Source organism: Rana temporaria, chromosome 12, assembly GCF_905171775.1.
Source record: "Rana temporaria chromosome 12, aRanTem1.1, whole genome shotgun sequence".
Classification (NCBI taxonomy): Eukaryota; Metazoa; Chordata; class Amphibia; order Anura; family Ranidae; genus Rana; species Rana temporaria.
In genome coordinates, this window is record NC_053500.1 from 134325533 (window position 1) to 134342637 (window position 17105).

General features: G+C 47.9%; 1 protein-coding gene across 1 annotated transcript; it reads left to right on the forward strand.

The window, feature by feature from the left end:
* Positions 1-8296: 8296 nt before the first annotated feature.
* Positions 8297-16731, forward strand: DCXR (dicarbonyl and L-xylulose reductase). Its single transcript, XM_040330792.1, has 8 exons — positions 8297-8407; positions 8482-8579; positions 10534-10688; positions 12072-12114; positions 13244-13343; positions 13890-13954; positions 15350-15467; positions 16361-16731. The coding sequence occupies exons 1-8, from the start codon at positions 8356-8358 to the stop codon at positions 16462-16464; spliced, it is 735 nt and encodes a 244-aa protein (XP_040186726.1). The 5' UTR covers positions 8297-8355; the 3' UTR covers positions 16465-16731.
* The last annotated feature ends 374 nt before the right edge of the window (positions 16732-17105 follow it).

The following is a 17105-nucleotide window of genomic DNA, read 5'->3' on the forward strand; positions in this document are numbered from 1 at the left end:
AAAGGTGGTGTGGTGATTGCACATCTATGTTCAAACATGAATTGCATTTACACTTATAAGTGAGAGGGATACCTGCTCACTTCAGAATCATCACTGTTTTTGGACTTTTTTTGTAATTTTTTGAACTTCTATAGTGTTTTTTTTTTTTTTTTTGCACTTTATTCATTCCAGTTGAGGATTTTTATTAATTTTATTTTATTACAGTTTTCATATTGAAAACTGTAAATTTTATTTTATTACAGTTTTCATATTGAATAAGCGTACCATTATTTTGAATATTTTAGCTTTGTTTGGGTGCCCCCATAGCAAGCTGCTTGCTGTGGGGGCACTTAACAGGAGGGGAGGGACCCGGAGCAGCGAAGAGGGACCCGGGAAGAGGAGGATCTGGGCCGCTCTGTGCAAAACCATTACACAGAGCAGGTAAGTATAACGGGGCAGATCCACCAAAGAATTACGCCGGCGTATCTCTTGATACGCCGCGTAATTTAAAATTTTGCGCGTCGTATCTACAAAACAAGATACAACGGCATCTCGGATCGATCCGACAGGCGTACGTCTTAGTACGCCGTCGGATCTTGGCTGCATTTTTTCGGCGGCCGCTAGGTGGCGTTTCCGTCGATTTCCGCGTCGAGTATGCAAATTAGCCATTTACGGCGATCCGCGAACGTACGTCCGGCCATTTTGCGTTCGGCTTTTTCCGGCTTATAGTTAAAGCTGCTATATGGTGGCGTACTCAATGTTAAGTATGGCCGTCGTTCCCGCCTCGCATTTTTAATTTTTTTACATCGTCTGCGTAAGTCGTTCGCGAATAGGGATTTGCGTAGAATGACGTCACCGTCGTAAGCATTGGCTTGTTCCGGTTTAATTTTCGAGCATGCGCACTGGGATACCCCCACGGACGGCGCATGCGCCGTTAAAAAAAAAATACGTTGTTTACGTCGGGTCACGACGTATTTACATAAAACACGCCCCCATCACATCGTTTTGAATTCCGCGCCCTTGCGCCGCCAAAGATGCACTACGCCGCCGTAACTTACGGCGCAAATTCTTTGAGGATTCGGGGAAAAAAAAGTAAGTTGCGGCGGCGTAGTGTATCTTAGATACGCTACGCCTGCCTAAAGATAGGCAGATCTTTGTGAATTCACCCCGACATGTTTATTTTTATAGGAAAAAAAACAAGACTTTAGTATCACTTTAAGCTTTGACTAAAAGAAAAAAAAATGGAAGCTGTTTGGTTTCTATGCAGAGCTGCACCAGATTTTACACTCTCTGGTTTTAGTAAATCAGCCACTTTTATATTGCCTATAAATGCTCTGATGTGTGCATGCATCTCAATGGTTTGTGCTGGAATGGTGCTTTTTTTTTTTTTTACTTACCAGAAATGGTGGTTGCTAGGCAGATCTTCCTAATCTGCCTCTTCCTAGTTCACGGCTGGTTGTCCTCCCTCGCGTTGTCTTCTGGGGAATGGGGCGCGCGGTCTTCTCTGGGATACACACAGGGCCAGATTCACGTAGCCCGGGCGCAAAGTAACTTAAATGATTTAAGTTACACCGCCGCAAATTTCCCAAGTTGGTGCCCGATCCACAAAGCACTTACCTGGAAATTTGCGGCGGTGTATCCTAAATCAGTCCGGCGCAAGGCGGGCCAATTCAAATGGGGCGAGTCCCATTTAAATTAGGCGCGCTCCCGCGCCGGACGTACTGCGCATGCTCCCGACACTATTTTCCCGACGTGCTTTGCGCGAAGTTACGTTGCGCCGAGGTTTTGTGAATCGCGACGGGCAAAAAAGAGATGCGGCGGGAAAATTAAAAAATTTAAAAAAAAATTGACAGCGACGCGGGAAAGACGGGTATACTTTTACATGGTGTACTAACTTAACACTTTGTAAAAGGTACCCTATCTTTGCGACGGCAAACTAAAACTTACGGCGACTTTGCGAAGGGAAAAAGCTTTGTGGATCTCCGTAAGTGCTAATTTGCATACCCGACGCTGGATTACGATGAGAACTCCCCCCAGCGGCGGCCGCGGTACTGCATCCTAAGATCCGACAGTGTAAGTCCCTTACACCTGTCGGATTTTAGGACTAGCTATGCGTAACTGATTCTATGAATTAGCCGCATAGTTAGAAACAGGGATACGACGGCGTATCAGGAGATACGCCGTTGTATCTCTTTTGTGAATCTAGCTCACAGTTCCCAATAAAGCGCTGCGCGAATCGTGCATTGCGCAGTAGGAAACGGGCGCCTAGGACAAGGAAGTGTCCTTATTAAAAGTCAGCAGCTACAGTGTTTGTAGCTGCTGTCTTTAAAAAAAAAATTGCGGCTGCACCTCCGCTTTAAATATTTAGCTTGATCAAGGAACATCATTTAGTACCCCTTGCTCTGGAATCTTACAGCTATCTCTAAGTGCTGGAGCAGGCCCATAGCCTTTTGGTGGTATTTGATCACCTCCTGCTGTTTTTATTTTTTGCGATATGAACAAACAAAGCGACAATTTTCAGAGTAATGGCGGTGATCTGCGATTTTTTTTTTTGGCGGGACTGCGATATTGCGGCGGACAGATCGGAGAACTTTTGACACTTTTTTTGGGACCATTGACATTTATACACTGTTCAGTGCTATAAAAATGATTACTGTATAAATGTCACTGGCAGGGAAGGGGTTAACACTCGGGGGTTAAGTGTTCCCTGGGAGGTGTTTCTAACTGTGGGGGGGGAGGGACTGACTAGAGGAGGAGAGAGATCGCTGTTCGTAATTACCTGAACAGCAGATCTGTGTCTCCTCTCCTGTCAGAACGGGGAGTTGTTTGTTTTACATACTCAAATCCCCATTTCGGGCTCTCGTACTCATGATCGTGGGTCCCCCCGCCGTGCAGCACGCGCACGCTAGGGCTCTTAAAGGAGCCGACGTACAGGTACAGTGATTCGCGGGAACGAGCCACTTGGGTGACGTAAATGTACGCGAGCTGGCCGGCGAGTGGTTAAAAAGAGCTTACCACAAAGCAAATCACATGTAGGATTTAGTTCTGATGGAGGCAGTCATTCCTTGCTGCATGCAATGTGTTTGTGGCTGAGCTTGGACTTGAGAGCTGAGCGTGCACACTGAGCCACTGCCTTGCACTTGAGAGCTGAGCGTGCACACTGAGCCACTGCCTTGCACTTGAGAGCTGAGCGTGCACACTGAGCCACTGCCTTGGACTTGAGAGCCGAGCGTGCACACTGAGCCACTGCCTTGGACTTGAGAGCTGAGCGTGCACACTGAGTCGCTGCCTTGGACTTGAGAGCTGAGCGTGCACACTGAGTCGCTGCCTTGGACTTGAGAGCTGAGCGTGCACACTGAGCCGCTGCCTTGGACTTGAGAGCTGAGCGTGCACACTGAGCCACTGCCTTGGACTTGAGAGCTGAGCGTGCACACCGAGTCGCTGCCTTGGACTTGAGAGCTGAGCGTGCACTCTGAGCCACTGCCTTGGACTTGAGAGCTGAGCGTGCACACTAAGCTACTGCCTTGGACTTGAGAACTAAGGGCCAGATTCTTGTAGATCGCCGCATCTTTGCGGCGGCGTAACGTATCTCATTTATGTTACGCCGCCGCAAGTTTTACGGGCAAGTGCTTGATTCACAAAGCACTTGCCTGTAAAGTTGCGGCGGCGTAGCGTAAATCCTCCGGCGCAAGCCCGCCTAATTCAAATGATCCGGGTAGGGGGCGTGGATCATTTAAATTAGGCGCGTTCCCGCGCCGAACGTACTGCGCATGAGCGTCCCTAAAATTTCCCGACGTGCATTGCGCTAAATGACGTTGCAAGGATGTCATTGGTTTTGACGTTGACGTAAATGGCGTCCAGCGCCATTCACAGACGACTTGCGGAAACAACGTAAATTTTCAAATTTCGACGCGGGAACGACGGCCATACTTAACATTGGCTGCGCCTCATATAGCAGGGGCAACTTTACGCATCACAAATCTTACGTAAACGTCGTAACTTCACTGCGTCGGTCGGGCGTACGTTCGGGAATTCGCATATTTTGCTAATTTGCATACTCGATCGGGAAAACGACGTCGGCGACACCTAGCGGCGAAAAAAAAAATTGCATTTAAGATCCGACAGCGTAAGAGCCTTACGCCTGTCGGATCTAATGGTTATCTATGCGTAACTGATTCTATGAATCGGGCGCATAGATACAACGGGCGGACTCAGAGATACGACGGCGTATCAGGCGATACGCCGGCGTATCTCTTTTGAGAATCTGGCCCTAAGTGTGCACACTGAGCCACTGCCTTGGACTTGAGAGCTGAGCGTGCACACTGAGCCACTGCCTTGGACTTGAGAGCTGAGCGTGCACACTGAGCCACTGCCTTGGACTTGAGAGCTGAGCGTGCACACTGAGCCACTGCCTTGGACTTGAGAGCTGAGCGTGCACACTGAGCCACTGCCTTGGACTTGAGAACTAAGCGTGCACACTGAGTCACTGCCTTGAAGTTGGCATACAAAATAAGTACCAGAAATCCTCCTTCTATCATAACTTAACCATACACGTGTGTTTTGCTTTATGTTGGTGTCTCTTTAAGCTTGTATTCGTCCTTTTCATAAAAAGGGGGGGGGGGAATCCTCTTTTACAAATAATATTCTCTCATACAGGTACTAGATGTAAACACAACCACAAGGTACTGAAAAGTCATGGATTGGATTCTGTGCTTTCATTGTGTCCCCCCCCCCCCTTAGACATTCGCACCTTCTATTGGCTCTCTCACTACCCTCTTGCCCTGCATAACCTGCAAGTCGTTCTTGGGTTGGTGTTCAGCCACTCGCTGTCATTTTATGTAATGTTGTAATATAATGCCTTTTTATTGCTACAATCTTCTCCATACATGGACCTTGACATGCCAGATTATAATTTATTTAAGTTGCACAAATGTTGGTTGAATGATCTGTACAGCTATTGTTGTTGAATGTAAATAAAGTTGATTTTTATCCACTTCTTAGTTTCTGACTTTTAACCTCTTTCCCACCGGGCTTGTTTTTCAGATTCTGTGTTTACGAGACTAAAACAGTTTTTTTTTTTGGTAGAAAATTACTTAAAACCCACAAACATTATATATATTTTTTTTTCTAACACCCTAGAGAATAAAATGGCAGTCATTGCCATACTTTTTGTCACACCGTATTTGTGCAGCGGTCCTACAAGCGCACTTTCTTTGGAAAAAACTCACTTTTTTTAATTAAAAAATAAGACAACAATAAATTTTGCCCAATTTTTTTATATATTGTGAAAGATAATGTTACGCCGAGTAAAATGATACCCAACATGTCACGCTTAAAAATTGCGCCCGCTCGTGGCATGACGTCAAACTTTTACCCTTAAAAATCTCGATAGGCGACGTTTAAAAAATTCTATAGGTTGCATTTTTTGAGCTACAGAGAAGGTCTAAAGCTAGAATTATTGCTCTCGCTCTAACGATCGCGGCGATACCTCACTTGTGTGGTTTGAACTCAGTTTTCATATGCGGGCGCTACTCGCGTATGCGTTCGCTTCTGCGCGCGAGCTCGTCGGGACGGGGCACTTTAAAAAAAAATTTTTTTTGTTTTCTTATTTATTTTAATTTAGTTTAATATTTTTTTACACTGAAATAACAAAAAAATAAAGAATTGATCACTTTTATTCCTATTACAAGGAATGTAAACATCCCTTGTAATAGAAAAAAGCATGACAGGTCCTCTTAAATATGAGATCTGGGGTCAAAAAGACCTCAGATCTCATATTTAGACTTAAATGCAAAAAAAAGAAAAAAAAATTGAAACTGTCATTTTTTTCAAATGACAAAAAAAAATGTTGCTTTAAGACGCTGGGCGGGACTGACGTTTTGACGTCACTTCCGCCCAGCAGAGCTATGGGGACGGGCGAAGGAGATTTTTCCTTCACTCGCATCCCCAGTCAGCTGCCGAACGGAGCCGATCGCCTCCGCCGCTACCGACGGCTCCGGTAAGCGGCAGAGGGCGCGGGAGAGCGGCGGGAGGGGCCCCTCTCCCGCCACCGATAACGGCGATCTTGCGGCGAATCCGCCGCGGAGACCACCGTTATCGTGTACAGCACCCATAGTTGCCAACATTTGTCCAGGGACACTTTGCAGCACAGCTATTAATTAATTGCCACACTCACTTTCCCGAAGCTCCACCCACTACGCATAATCTTCGCCAGGCAAAGGCAAATCCACTTTGCACTACAAGTCGCTTTTAGCTTGCACATGATTGGATGATAAAATCAGCAGAGCTTCCCCTCATTTCAGATCTACCCCTCAGATTTACAGCGACTGCACTTCCAGTGCAAAGTGGATTTGCCTTTAGTAAATAACCCCCATTGTATCTCTTTGCTTCTTTTATCAAAGGAATGAACTCGGTGTGTAGGAGATCTCAGGTTTAACCATTTAAAGACAAAATCTTCACACTGGAGCGGGCGGGCGTTGACGGTAAAACGCTGCTAGTTTTTAACCCCGCTAGCGGCCAATGAAGGGGTTAAATTCGCCAATGCCGCAGCGCTTTGCAGGTGCTTCGGCAGCGGTGCCCATTCATTGAAAACGGGGAGGAGTTTGCCGGCATTTTGGGGGTAAATCGGTCCACATAGACCGACCGCTGTCCTCACCGATGTCAGTCTGCAATGGTGACCGGGAAGACTACCCTGCAATACAGCGATCTGAAAGCGAGGCTTGATGCACTTGTGGAGCGCAGCGTGGAAGGGACGACGTTGATGGCGGTGCGGAGGACGGTCTATGTCAGTGATGGGGAACCATGGCACTCCAGATGTTTTGGAACTATATTTCCCATGATACACTGCAGAGTGCATGAGCATCATGGGAAATGTAGTTCCAAAACATCTAACTAACTCCTCCCCTTTACAAATGTTTCTACGACTCAAACAGAGATGTCCCCTAAGAAGTCTTTATTAGTGTCCCCCATCAGAGCCCCCCCCCCAGCAGGTGTCTCCATCAGAGCCCCCCCTCACAGCAGGTGTCTCCATCAGAGCCCCCCCCTCACAGCAGGTGTCCCCCATCAGAGCCCCCCCCTCAGCAGGTGTCCCCCATCAGAGCCCCCCCTCACAGCAGGTGTCCCCCATCAGAGCCCCCCCAGCAGGTGTCTCCATCAGAGCCCCCCACATCAGGTGTCCCCCATCAGAGCCCCCCTCACAGCAGGTGTCCCCCATCAGAGCCCCCCCCTCACAGCAGGTGTCCCCCATCAGAGTCCCCCCCCCCCCCCAGAAGGTGTCTCCATCAGAGCCCCCCCAGCAGGTGTCTCCATCAGAGCCCCCCCAGCAGGTGTCTCCATCAGAGCCCCCCACATCAGGTGTCTCCATCAGAGCCCCCCACATCAGGTGTCCCCCATCAGAGCCCCCCCCTCACAGCAGGTGTCCCCCATCAGAGCCGCCCCCCCCCCCCACATCAGGTGTCCCCATAGATCAGTACTTGTCCAATAGATCTCTGTAGCTCGGGGGCGCTGGGAGCAGAAGCACATTACAGGGGGGCGGGGCATACGTGGCATCTTTGGTTACTAGGAGGGTGACACTCGGAGAGCATTTCTGGGAGTGCACGGGATGATTGGCAGCAGCTCCGGCCAACCCAGAAGCCTCTCATCACACCGCCTATGGGAGAAGAGCCGACACACGCAGAGGGGGCGGGGCAGACAGGAGACTGCTCTATGCGCACCGGACAGAATTAATTAGTGGAGCCTAGTGCCGGAGAGTGTTCCAGTGGTACCCAGCCCGGATTCAGGGGACAGCGGGAGGTATGCGCTCCTGTCAGTTGCCAGCGGAGAGAGCAAGCAGGATGGGGAACCGCAGCACCCGCTACATGCGCTCCGCCTCTGGACACGGGGGAGGGAGGGGAGCACTTTGGAGCTGTGGCGCCCCCACCTCTGCGGCGACTGGGTGCAGAGCACCCCGTGCACCCTGCCTAGGATCGGCCCTGATATTACCCAAATGCTTGGATGGGGTTGTGCCGAGTAAATAGATACCGAACATGTCAAGACTTGTCCACCCAAAAGGTCACCCGGCCGCCAACACTTGCCCCTTACTTAACACTTGTGTGACATTAAAATTTGGGAAAGATCACCATTTTATTCTCCTGGCAGTGAAAGGGTTACCACTCTTGCTGCCCCCTCCACATTGCCCCGGTGTCTGCTGATCCTCTGGATGTTCCAGGTCAGCGGTCCGCTTCCTGCTGACATTTTGGGAAGTGACTGATGATCAGCAGAAAAATGTGGAAAAAGTTGCAGCAAGTTTAATCATGAACTCCGGAGCTCCTCCCCCTTTTTAAATGCCCAGCCCCGCCCCTCCCCGCTGTCAGTCCGCTCAGATCTCCGGCTGCTGCAATGGAGATCAGCTTCGCCGGGCGCAGGGCTCTGGTGACCGGGGCAGGGAAGGGTGAGTGTGGGGGGTGCAGGGGGAAGGACAGCCCGGTGGTCGGATGGGGTGTATGTAACGTCTTCTCTATGCAGGGATCGGACGGGGAACGGTGAAGGCTCTGCGGGCTGCCGGGGCTTCGGTGATCGCGGTGAGCCGAACTTCAGAGGACCTGGAGAGTCTGGCCAGGGAGGTGAGCGCTACCATACCGCCATCTAGTGGCCGAAATTCAGTATTACAGCAGGCTTATATATATATATATATATATATATATATATATATATATATATATATATATATATATATATACTGTGTAATCTGTGTGTCTATGGTATAAGTAAAATAACTTTTGTTAATTTTATATTTATGTGTATATTTTATATTTATGTGTATATGGTATAGGTATAAGAACTTTTTTACATACATCATTTTTATGTATGCAAATGTAGCAGCACAGGGGGGGGAAGCATATATTATACATATAAAATATGGTACAAGTCAGACTTTCTAAACCTTTTCAACACATCAGAACCCTTAAAATAACTTTTCCGGTCTTCCCTGCTAAACATCTACAATTTATTATGCATTAGTGTATATCATTGGGAAGAATTGCCCCCTCCCCCCCTACAGATGGCTAAAGAGTGAGTGAATAACTTTGTATAGCGCTACAAATGCGAACTGAATCGCCTCAAGGTGCTAAGGAGATCATTTTGTGTCAGTGGGGACTTATCTAAGAGGCAGAAATTGGTCATTGCTCAATAGGCTCGGATCGTTCCTCGGATCATTTTTCGGATCGGCAAAACCCCCCCCCCCCCCCCCCCCCCACTGTAATATTCACATCTCCCCCCCACTGTAATATCCACTTCTCCACCCCCTTTTCGGTACAGACAGACCCCCCCCTCTCTCGGTGCAGACACCCCCAGTAGTAGGACTCCCGAGGTGTGTAGCGGTATGTCCCACGAGTGCGGGCTCCTTCTCCTCTGTGAGTGTAAAGAGAGGAGGGCCGCCGCCGGGTGTACCAAGATGGCCGCGGCTCCAGAGCTAGGCCGAAGCCATGGCCATAACATTAGGAAAGGCTGCGGCTTCGGCCTAGCTCCGGAGCCGCGGCAATCTGCGGATCACAGTGTGTGCCGATCCGAAGGGGGTGACCCGTTCGGATCACGGATCAACTGTGATCCGTTGCACCACTATTGCTCAAGCAACCTTTGGAGGAACCCCCTAGTTGAGAAACCCTGGTATAAGTATAAGAGTGTGTGTTTATATATATATATATATATATAAAAATATATATATATATATATTTTTTAGTATATTGTCAAAAGTATTGGGATGCCTGCCTTTACACACACATTTACTTTAATGTCATCCCAGTCTAATGCTCAGGGTCATTAATAAGGCAGTACAGCCAGCCCTCCTGTACTGGGCCCAGGCCTCCTTAAAGTGGAGTTCCACCAATATTAAAGTCAGCAGCTCCTCCCCTCCACGTGGCTTCTCCCGCCCTGTCCTCCCCTCCACCTGGCTTCTCCCGCCCTGTCCTCCCCTCCACCTGGCTTCTCCCGCCCTGTCCTCCCCTCCACCTGGCTTCTCCCGCCCTGTCCTCCCCTCCACCTGGCTTCACCCGCCCTGTCCTCCCCCTCCACGTGGCTTCTCCCGCCCTGTCCTCCCCTCCACCTGGCTTCTCCCGCCCTGTCCTCCCCTCCACCTGGCTTCACCCGCCCTGTCCTTCCCTCCACCTGGCTGCATCCACCCTACATATTGCCCGCAAATATTTTGGCAGTGCCCCTCCCGAGATTCGACTCTGGATCCGCCCCTGCTTTAGTGTCACTTTAATCACATGCAAGGAAACTAAAAAGCAGCATATTTGCTTGTACGTGATTGGATGATAGAAATCGGCAGAGCTTCCACTCAGATCTAGAATAAATTCACTTGCAGTGCACATTATATTTGCCTTTAGTATATCAACCTCGAAGTGTATGTCTATTGTTGTTGAGATGAGGATCAGATCACATTTCATGGCAAATTACTGCAGAAAACCCAGCTAATTCCAATACTTTTTATTGCCACTATTCATAGTAGCGTTAGTCCAACCTGGACCCATGTATGAAATATCCGTACCTGGAAATGTGTTTTCTTTTCTAATTTTGCAGTGTCCTGGAGTGGAGACGATCTGTGTGGATTTGGGGGAATGGTCAGCGACTGAGGCTGCCATGAAATCAATCGGGCCGGTGGACCTTCTTGTGAATAATGCAGGCGTGGCTCAGCTGCAGCCGTTTCTTGACATCACACAAGAAGCATTTGATGGGCATGTACATAGTCCTAGCAGTATAGTTTTCCATTTTAGTTTCTTCTAAAGAGGTTGCATAGTAGTTTTCTACTTTTTTTCTTTATCGTTCATTAAAGAGGAACTGCGGTCTGCTCACATCATTTGTAATAAAAACATTGTTGCCATTCTGAAGCTTCCCTCCAACCACTTTGCATATTATTTTATATATACTGTGATTCTGTACTTGTCAAATATGTTGCAGAAATCTCCCTCCAATGAGTCTGGCTGCAGCCATTTTAACTGTGGGCAGCTGAAGCTGCTGCCTGTTCACTTCCTGGATTTATACAGAGGCACACCTCCAGCTGTGCAGCTCTCATTTGCAGCTATTCGTGTTTGATATCGGAGTACAGTAAAACCTTGGTTTGAGAGCGTTTTGCAAGACAAGCAAAATGTTTTAATAAATTTTGCCTTGATATACAAGCGATGCCTTGATATAAGAGTAGCGTCATGTCACAGTATAAAAAAGAGAGGAGCCTCTAAGTGTAGCAATATGGTTACATTTAATGAAGGGACAACATTTAGAAACTTATTGCTACATTTAGAGGCGCCTCTCTTCTCTTTTATACCCTGTAAAAAAAATGCTTTGATATACAAGTGCTTTGGATCGCAAGCATGTTTCTGGAACAAATTATGCTCACAATCCAAGGTTTTACTGTTTATGGATATCTGTGAGTGCGGCTGTTTCTCTAAGACCCCTTTCACACTGACACGTTTTTCAGGCGGTTCAGCGCTAAAAAATAGCGCTGCTATACCGCCTGAAAAAATCGTGCCCTGCAGGCTTTAATGTGAAAGCCCGAAGGCTTTCACACTGAAGCGGTGCGCTAGCAGCACCGCTCCAAAAGTCCTGCTAGCCGCATCTTTGGATCGGTATAGGAGCGGGGTGTTTACCGCCCCTATACCGCCCCTTCCCATTGAAATCAATGGGAAACCGCTGTAATACGGCGCATTGCGGGCGGTATTAACCCTTTTTCAGCCGCTAGCGGGGGTTAAAACCGCACCGCTAGCGACCGACTATCGCGGTAAATACGACGGTATATCGGCGCTAAAAATCGCGCCGCTATACCGTCACCGCACCTCCACTGCCCCATGTGAAAGGGGCCTTAGTGCGCTGGTCCGCACACTTTTGATTCACATATATTTTCCAGCACTAAGTGCAGTTTTTTTTTTTTGGTTTTAAAGATATACTTTGGTACTAACTAATATGTTTGAAAAAAAAACATACTTGTGGTATGGCTCCCACTACTGCATCTGAGCCATTGAGGAGGGAGAAAGCCAAGAGTAAGGTTAAAAAAAATATAAATATTACTAGCACTGTTTTTGTATTTTTACCTGACATTTTGCTTTTTGTTTTTTTGTTTTTAGGAGTTTTGCAGTGAATGTGAAAGCTGCAATTCTTGTATCTCAGGTAGGTCATAATACAGCTCTCAGTGGAAAATGAGGGCTGGCGAGCAGCTCGGCTGCCTGGGAGTTGGGGGGGGGGGGGGGGAACCACCTCCGGTGGGCGGGGTTGATCGGGAGCCATTCTCCCGGTGGAAGAGTGCATGGAGTTAGAGGAGAGCCGCGGGATCACTGAGCAGTAAAACACGCCGTAACAGCTTACATTGAAACCGTCTCCGCTCTGCTCATTCTCGCACAGCCCCGCCTCCTCCTAACCCCGTGCCTGTAACAGACAGAACGCGGGTCCAATGCTGGGATGCATTCTGTCTATTACAGGCACAGGGTTGGGAGGAGGCGGGGCTGTGTGAAAGTGAGCGGAGACGGTTTTTTTGCCACTCGGTAATCCCGCAGCTCTCCTCCAACTCCAGTGATGATCCGGCCACCCCTCTCACTTTCGCCCTGGCAAGGCCGCAATGTGGGGTCACGGGTGAGGCCGCAATGTGGGGTCACGGGTGATTTCTTTTTGTAGCCTTATTCTGCATAAAACATTTAAGTGCCATTTCATGAGATAATTTACGATGGCGTGATTAGGGGCGGGGCAGGGTAAGGGTTGGGTGGGGCAACTGGTGGCGAGTAACCCTTGAGACCTGGCTAGTAGCTTAGGACTTGAAATTTTGAGCCCTGTCATAATAAATACGCTCTTGGGGTACTTTCACACTGAAGCGATGGGTGTGTCGGCGCTAAAGTGCAGCTACATTTAGTGGCGCTTTACCATCGTTTTTGCTGCCATTTTCAGCCGCTAGCATTGCGGTTTTAATCACTGCTAGCGGACGAAAAAGGGTTAAACCCGCCCGCAAAAACTGCGTTTTTGGAGGCGCTACCCCATTGATTTCAATGGGCAAGGGCGCTATAGGAGTGGTATTTTCACCGCTCCTACCGAGCCTCAAAGATACGGCTGGCAGGACTTTTTTTTTTTACCGTCCTGTCAGCGCAACACTCCAGTGTGAGAGCCCTCAGCCCTATGCTCCTTGTTGGGGCGCCATACATGCAGAGATGTAAGCACTGTTTCCCCAAATCATTTGTATCCTGTAACAATCTTGGCTTGCGTCTGGCAAACCTTGCCAACAATTCAATGACATTCTTATTCTTTCCATCAGATTGTGGCGCGTCAGATGGTTGAGCGCGGAGTACCTGGGGCCATTGTCAACGTGTCCAGCCAGGCATCTCAGGTGGCCCTTCAAGATCATGCAGTATACTGTAAGCCCTACAGATGAATGGAATACACAGCATATAATGTGTGAGCTGGTTTACATGCCAAAGGGTGTGTTTCTGTTTGGCCAATTTTGTGATCCAGGAATATCTTCCAGGCAACACGGCCAGATCACTGACCCCCCCCCGGCTCAGTCAGCAGTACATTGGTGAGGTTATCCTTGTGCTCGGGCCTCTTAGTGGCTTTACGCTGAACAATCAAGGCTCCAAATAGTCTCTGGAGGCTTTGCCAAATTCTCAGAGGTAGTGCCGGTACGGGGGCAGAGCATTGGCACAGCCATTTAGCAAAGTGAGTGACCCATCGAGAGACGCCACACTTTATTCACTTACAGGTCTCCATAACACTTTGTAAATAGTGAGAGGAGAAGCAGAACACTAATGATTCCCTATCTGTATAGCTCTGCTCTCTCCTTCTGTTTGCATGCTCCTTGTCCTGCTTCTCACTCCCCTGTTAAAGCTCTGCTGTACAGTTAACTGCTAGAGGCTTATAATGTGTGTGTGTGTATATATAATATTTTTATTTATTTTTTACAGGTGCCACAAAAGGCGCTCTGGACATGCTCACAAAGGTGATGGCGCTTGAACTGGGTCCAAAAAAGGTAGTGTCATATTTTTTTCTTTTTTAAGACATATATATATATATATATATATATATATAATCTCTCTATATACTCGAGTATAAGCCGAGTTATTCGGCACATTTTTTTTTTTTTGCTGAAAATGCCCCCCTTCGGCTTATACTCAAGTCACCTTTTTGCGCCTGATCTCCCAGACTTTGGGGACCCAGTACCGGTCTCCTGGACCCCAAACTTGGCACACATGTAGCCCCACTATTCCTCTGCAAGTGTGCAAAGCTTGTTGTCCGGGGGACCTACGGCCGGGGAGCACCGTTTGTTTTTTTTTTTGTTTTTTTTCAAAGCCGGGCACCCCTTCCATAGACTCCCATGTTTAAACGGTCATTTCTCAGGTCATTTTGGGGACCTGGTGCCGGTCGTAGATCCCCTGGACCCGGAACTTGGCACACATGTAGCCCCACTATTCCTCTACAAAAGTGCAAAGTTTGTTGTCCGGGGGACCTACGGCTGGGGAGCACCGATTTTTAAAATCCGGGCACCCTTTCCATAGACTCCCATGTTAAATGTCAGTCTAGGCAAGGGCACAGTGAGGCATGGGCACAGTGAGGCATGCAGATGGACACCCTAGGCTTACACTCGAGTCAATAAGTTTTCCCAGTTTTTTTTGTGGTAAAATTAGGTGCCTCGGCTTGTACTCGAGAGTGTGTGTGTGTGTGTGTATGTATATGTATATGTGTGTGTGTGTGTGTGTATATGTGTGTGTGTGTATATATATATATATACACAAAAATGTATTTTTAAACTGCTTCCTGCAAAGAAAGGGTAGTTCTACTTACCTGTACCACTGTCTCTTTTTAAGACCTACGTTGGTAGCTCCTAGGTGGCAGACACGGTGCTTTGGGGCACTACATTGGCTTAGTGGTTAACACCACTTCCATTGCTGAAACTGGAGGTCCTCCGTTCTAGAACACTGCCTGCATGGAGTTTGTATGTGCTCCCTGTTTTTCTTAGTATCTGGCTTAATCCAAAGGGTAATTGCCTCCTTTGCCCTTGTATGTATGTGAGATTCGGACACAAGGTTTAGGAATGTCGGCTCTTTGGGGACTGGTATGAATGTACACTATGGTAAGCGCTGCATCGATTGTTGGCATTTATAAGTAGTAGTAGTAGTAGTAACACAATTCTGGCCATGTTAAATGCCTGGTTCTGCCCCCACTTTGGATAGAGCAGGAACATGATTTCTTCATTCACCAAAAAAAAGGATTGGCTATGGATGTAGTTTTTAAAGCTGATATCATTGATTCAAGTAGATGTAGACGTTTTCTGAAAGAAATGATTTAAACGCCAAGTTGAAAGATCAGTTGTTGGCTTCTGGATGGTTGATGCATAGTTCTCCGTTATATACTTTTATGTTTTTAGATTCGTGTCAATTGTGTGAACCCCACAGTGGTAATGACTGATATGGGGCGCGCTAACTGGAGCGATGCCCAGAAGGCTGAGCCAATGCTAAATCGGATTCCTATGGGACGCTTTGCAGGTGAGTGGTGGGTCCTAATGTTGACCTAAAGTCAGTTCTAGCCATTTTTATTTATTTTATTGTAAATTTGCCGGCACACATTCGTGCCCCCTACCTGGAAGATATATATTTATAAAATGTGTGTGTGATCCTGCACACAGAGGCCGCCCTGTAGCAGTAAAGCTGCTATAGGGCAGTCAGCAAGTGGTTAAAGGGGTTGTAAACCCTCGTGTTTTTTTACCTTTTACTCTCCGGTGCCCCCGTTTTCACTTACCTGAGCCCCGAACTTCTGTGGGCACGTTCCCGCGTCGCTTTCCAAACGGCTCGTCGGCTGTTCATTGTTTAGATTTATAGCAGCGCAGCCATTGGCTCCCGCTGCTGTCAATCAAATCAATGATGTGGCGCGACGGGGGGGGGTGGGGTCGAGTCATACACTTGGCGGCTGTATATCACATCGGAGCGCACTCGCAAGGTAACCCCCTCGGGAGAACGCTTCCCAGAGGGGGTTAGCTCTTGCGGGGAGAAGCAACGAGACCCCAGAAGAGGAGGATCGGGGACACTGTGCAAAACGAAAAGCATATTACTTACGTATATCATGTATAAGTATAACCCATCTTTGTGTAGGGTGGGGTTGCCACCTCCATCCCTTTAAAACCGAACACATATAAATTATACAGGTTCTGTGGCTGATTTAAGGTGGTAATTTCACGTGCATTATATTAGCTTCAGAGCCTGTGTAATTCATATGTGGTTGGGTTTAAAGGAATGAGGTTGTAATCCCTGGGAGGGGGGAGCCTTATCTCATTGAAAATTGTAGGAAGTCCTGGCCAAGTTCCTTTGGGGACAGGGACTGATGTGAACTGTATCCTTGCCTTGTACATGTCCAATGTTAAATCTCACCTCTTCATTTTCAGAGGTGGAAGATGTGGTCAATAGCATCCTCTTCCTGCTCAGTGACAAGAGTGGGATGACCACCGGCGCATGTCTCCCCGTGGACGGGGGCTACCTTATCAGCTGAGAGGTCTCAGAGGGTTCCAACGCACTGAAACGTAGACAGCCTGCAACATCTCTGCTCTTTAATTGGCCGTGAAGCCGTAGGTTACAGAGGTCTCTGCAGCTGCAAGGCTTTAACTAGAGCGTGCTTATTCTTCCATTCAGCTCCTGAAGGTGTGCGGATTAGCGATTAGACTCCCGGCAGGAGTGTATAATGAGACGATCTGTAAACTTGGTGTGTTCATCGCTGGCTGCCTTAGAGGAAAATCAATAAACCATTACTGAGAACATGCTTGCGCCTGCATTATATTACACACGGTTGGCTGGCTCGGAGAGCTCAGGAATAACAAAAGGTGCACTTGAAAGAGGACCTGTCACTTTTAAAAAAAATATTTTCTTTGACAGTTTATTTGCTGTGATGTATGAGAGGTTCGGAAACATTTTAAAGTGATTGTAAAGGATTGTTTTTAAATAACAAACACATCATACTTGCCTCCACTGTGCAGCTTGTTTTGCACAGTGGCCCCAAACACTGTTTTCTGGGGGTCTCTTGGCGGCTCCTCCCCACATCAGATCTCCCCCTGGGGGGCGCCTGCATCATTGGATTCGATTGACAGCAGCAGAAGCCAATGGCTGTGCTGCTATCAATCTATCCAATCAAGAGCC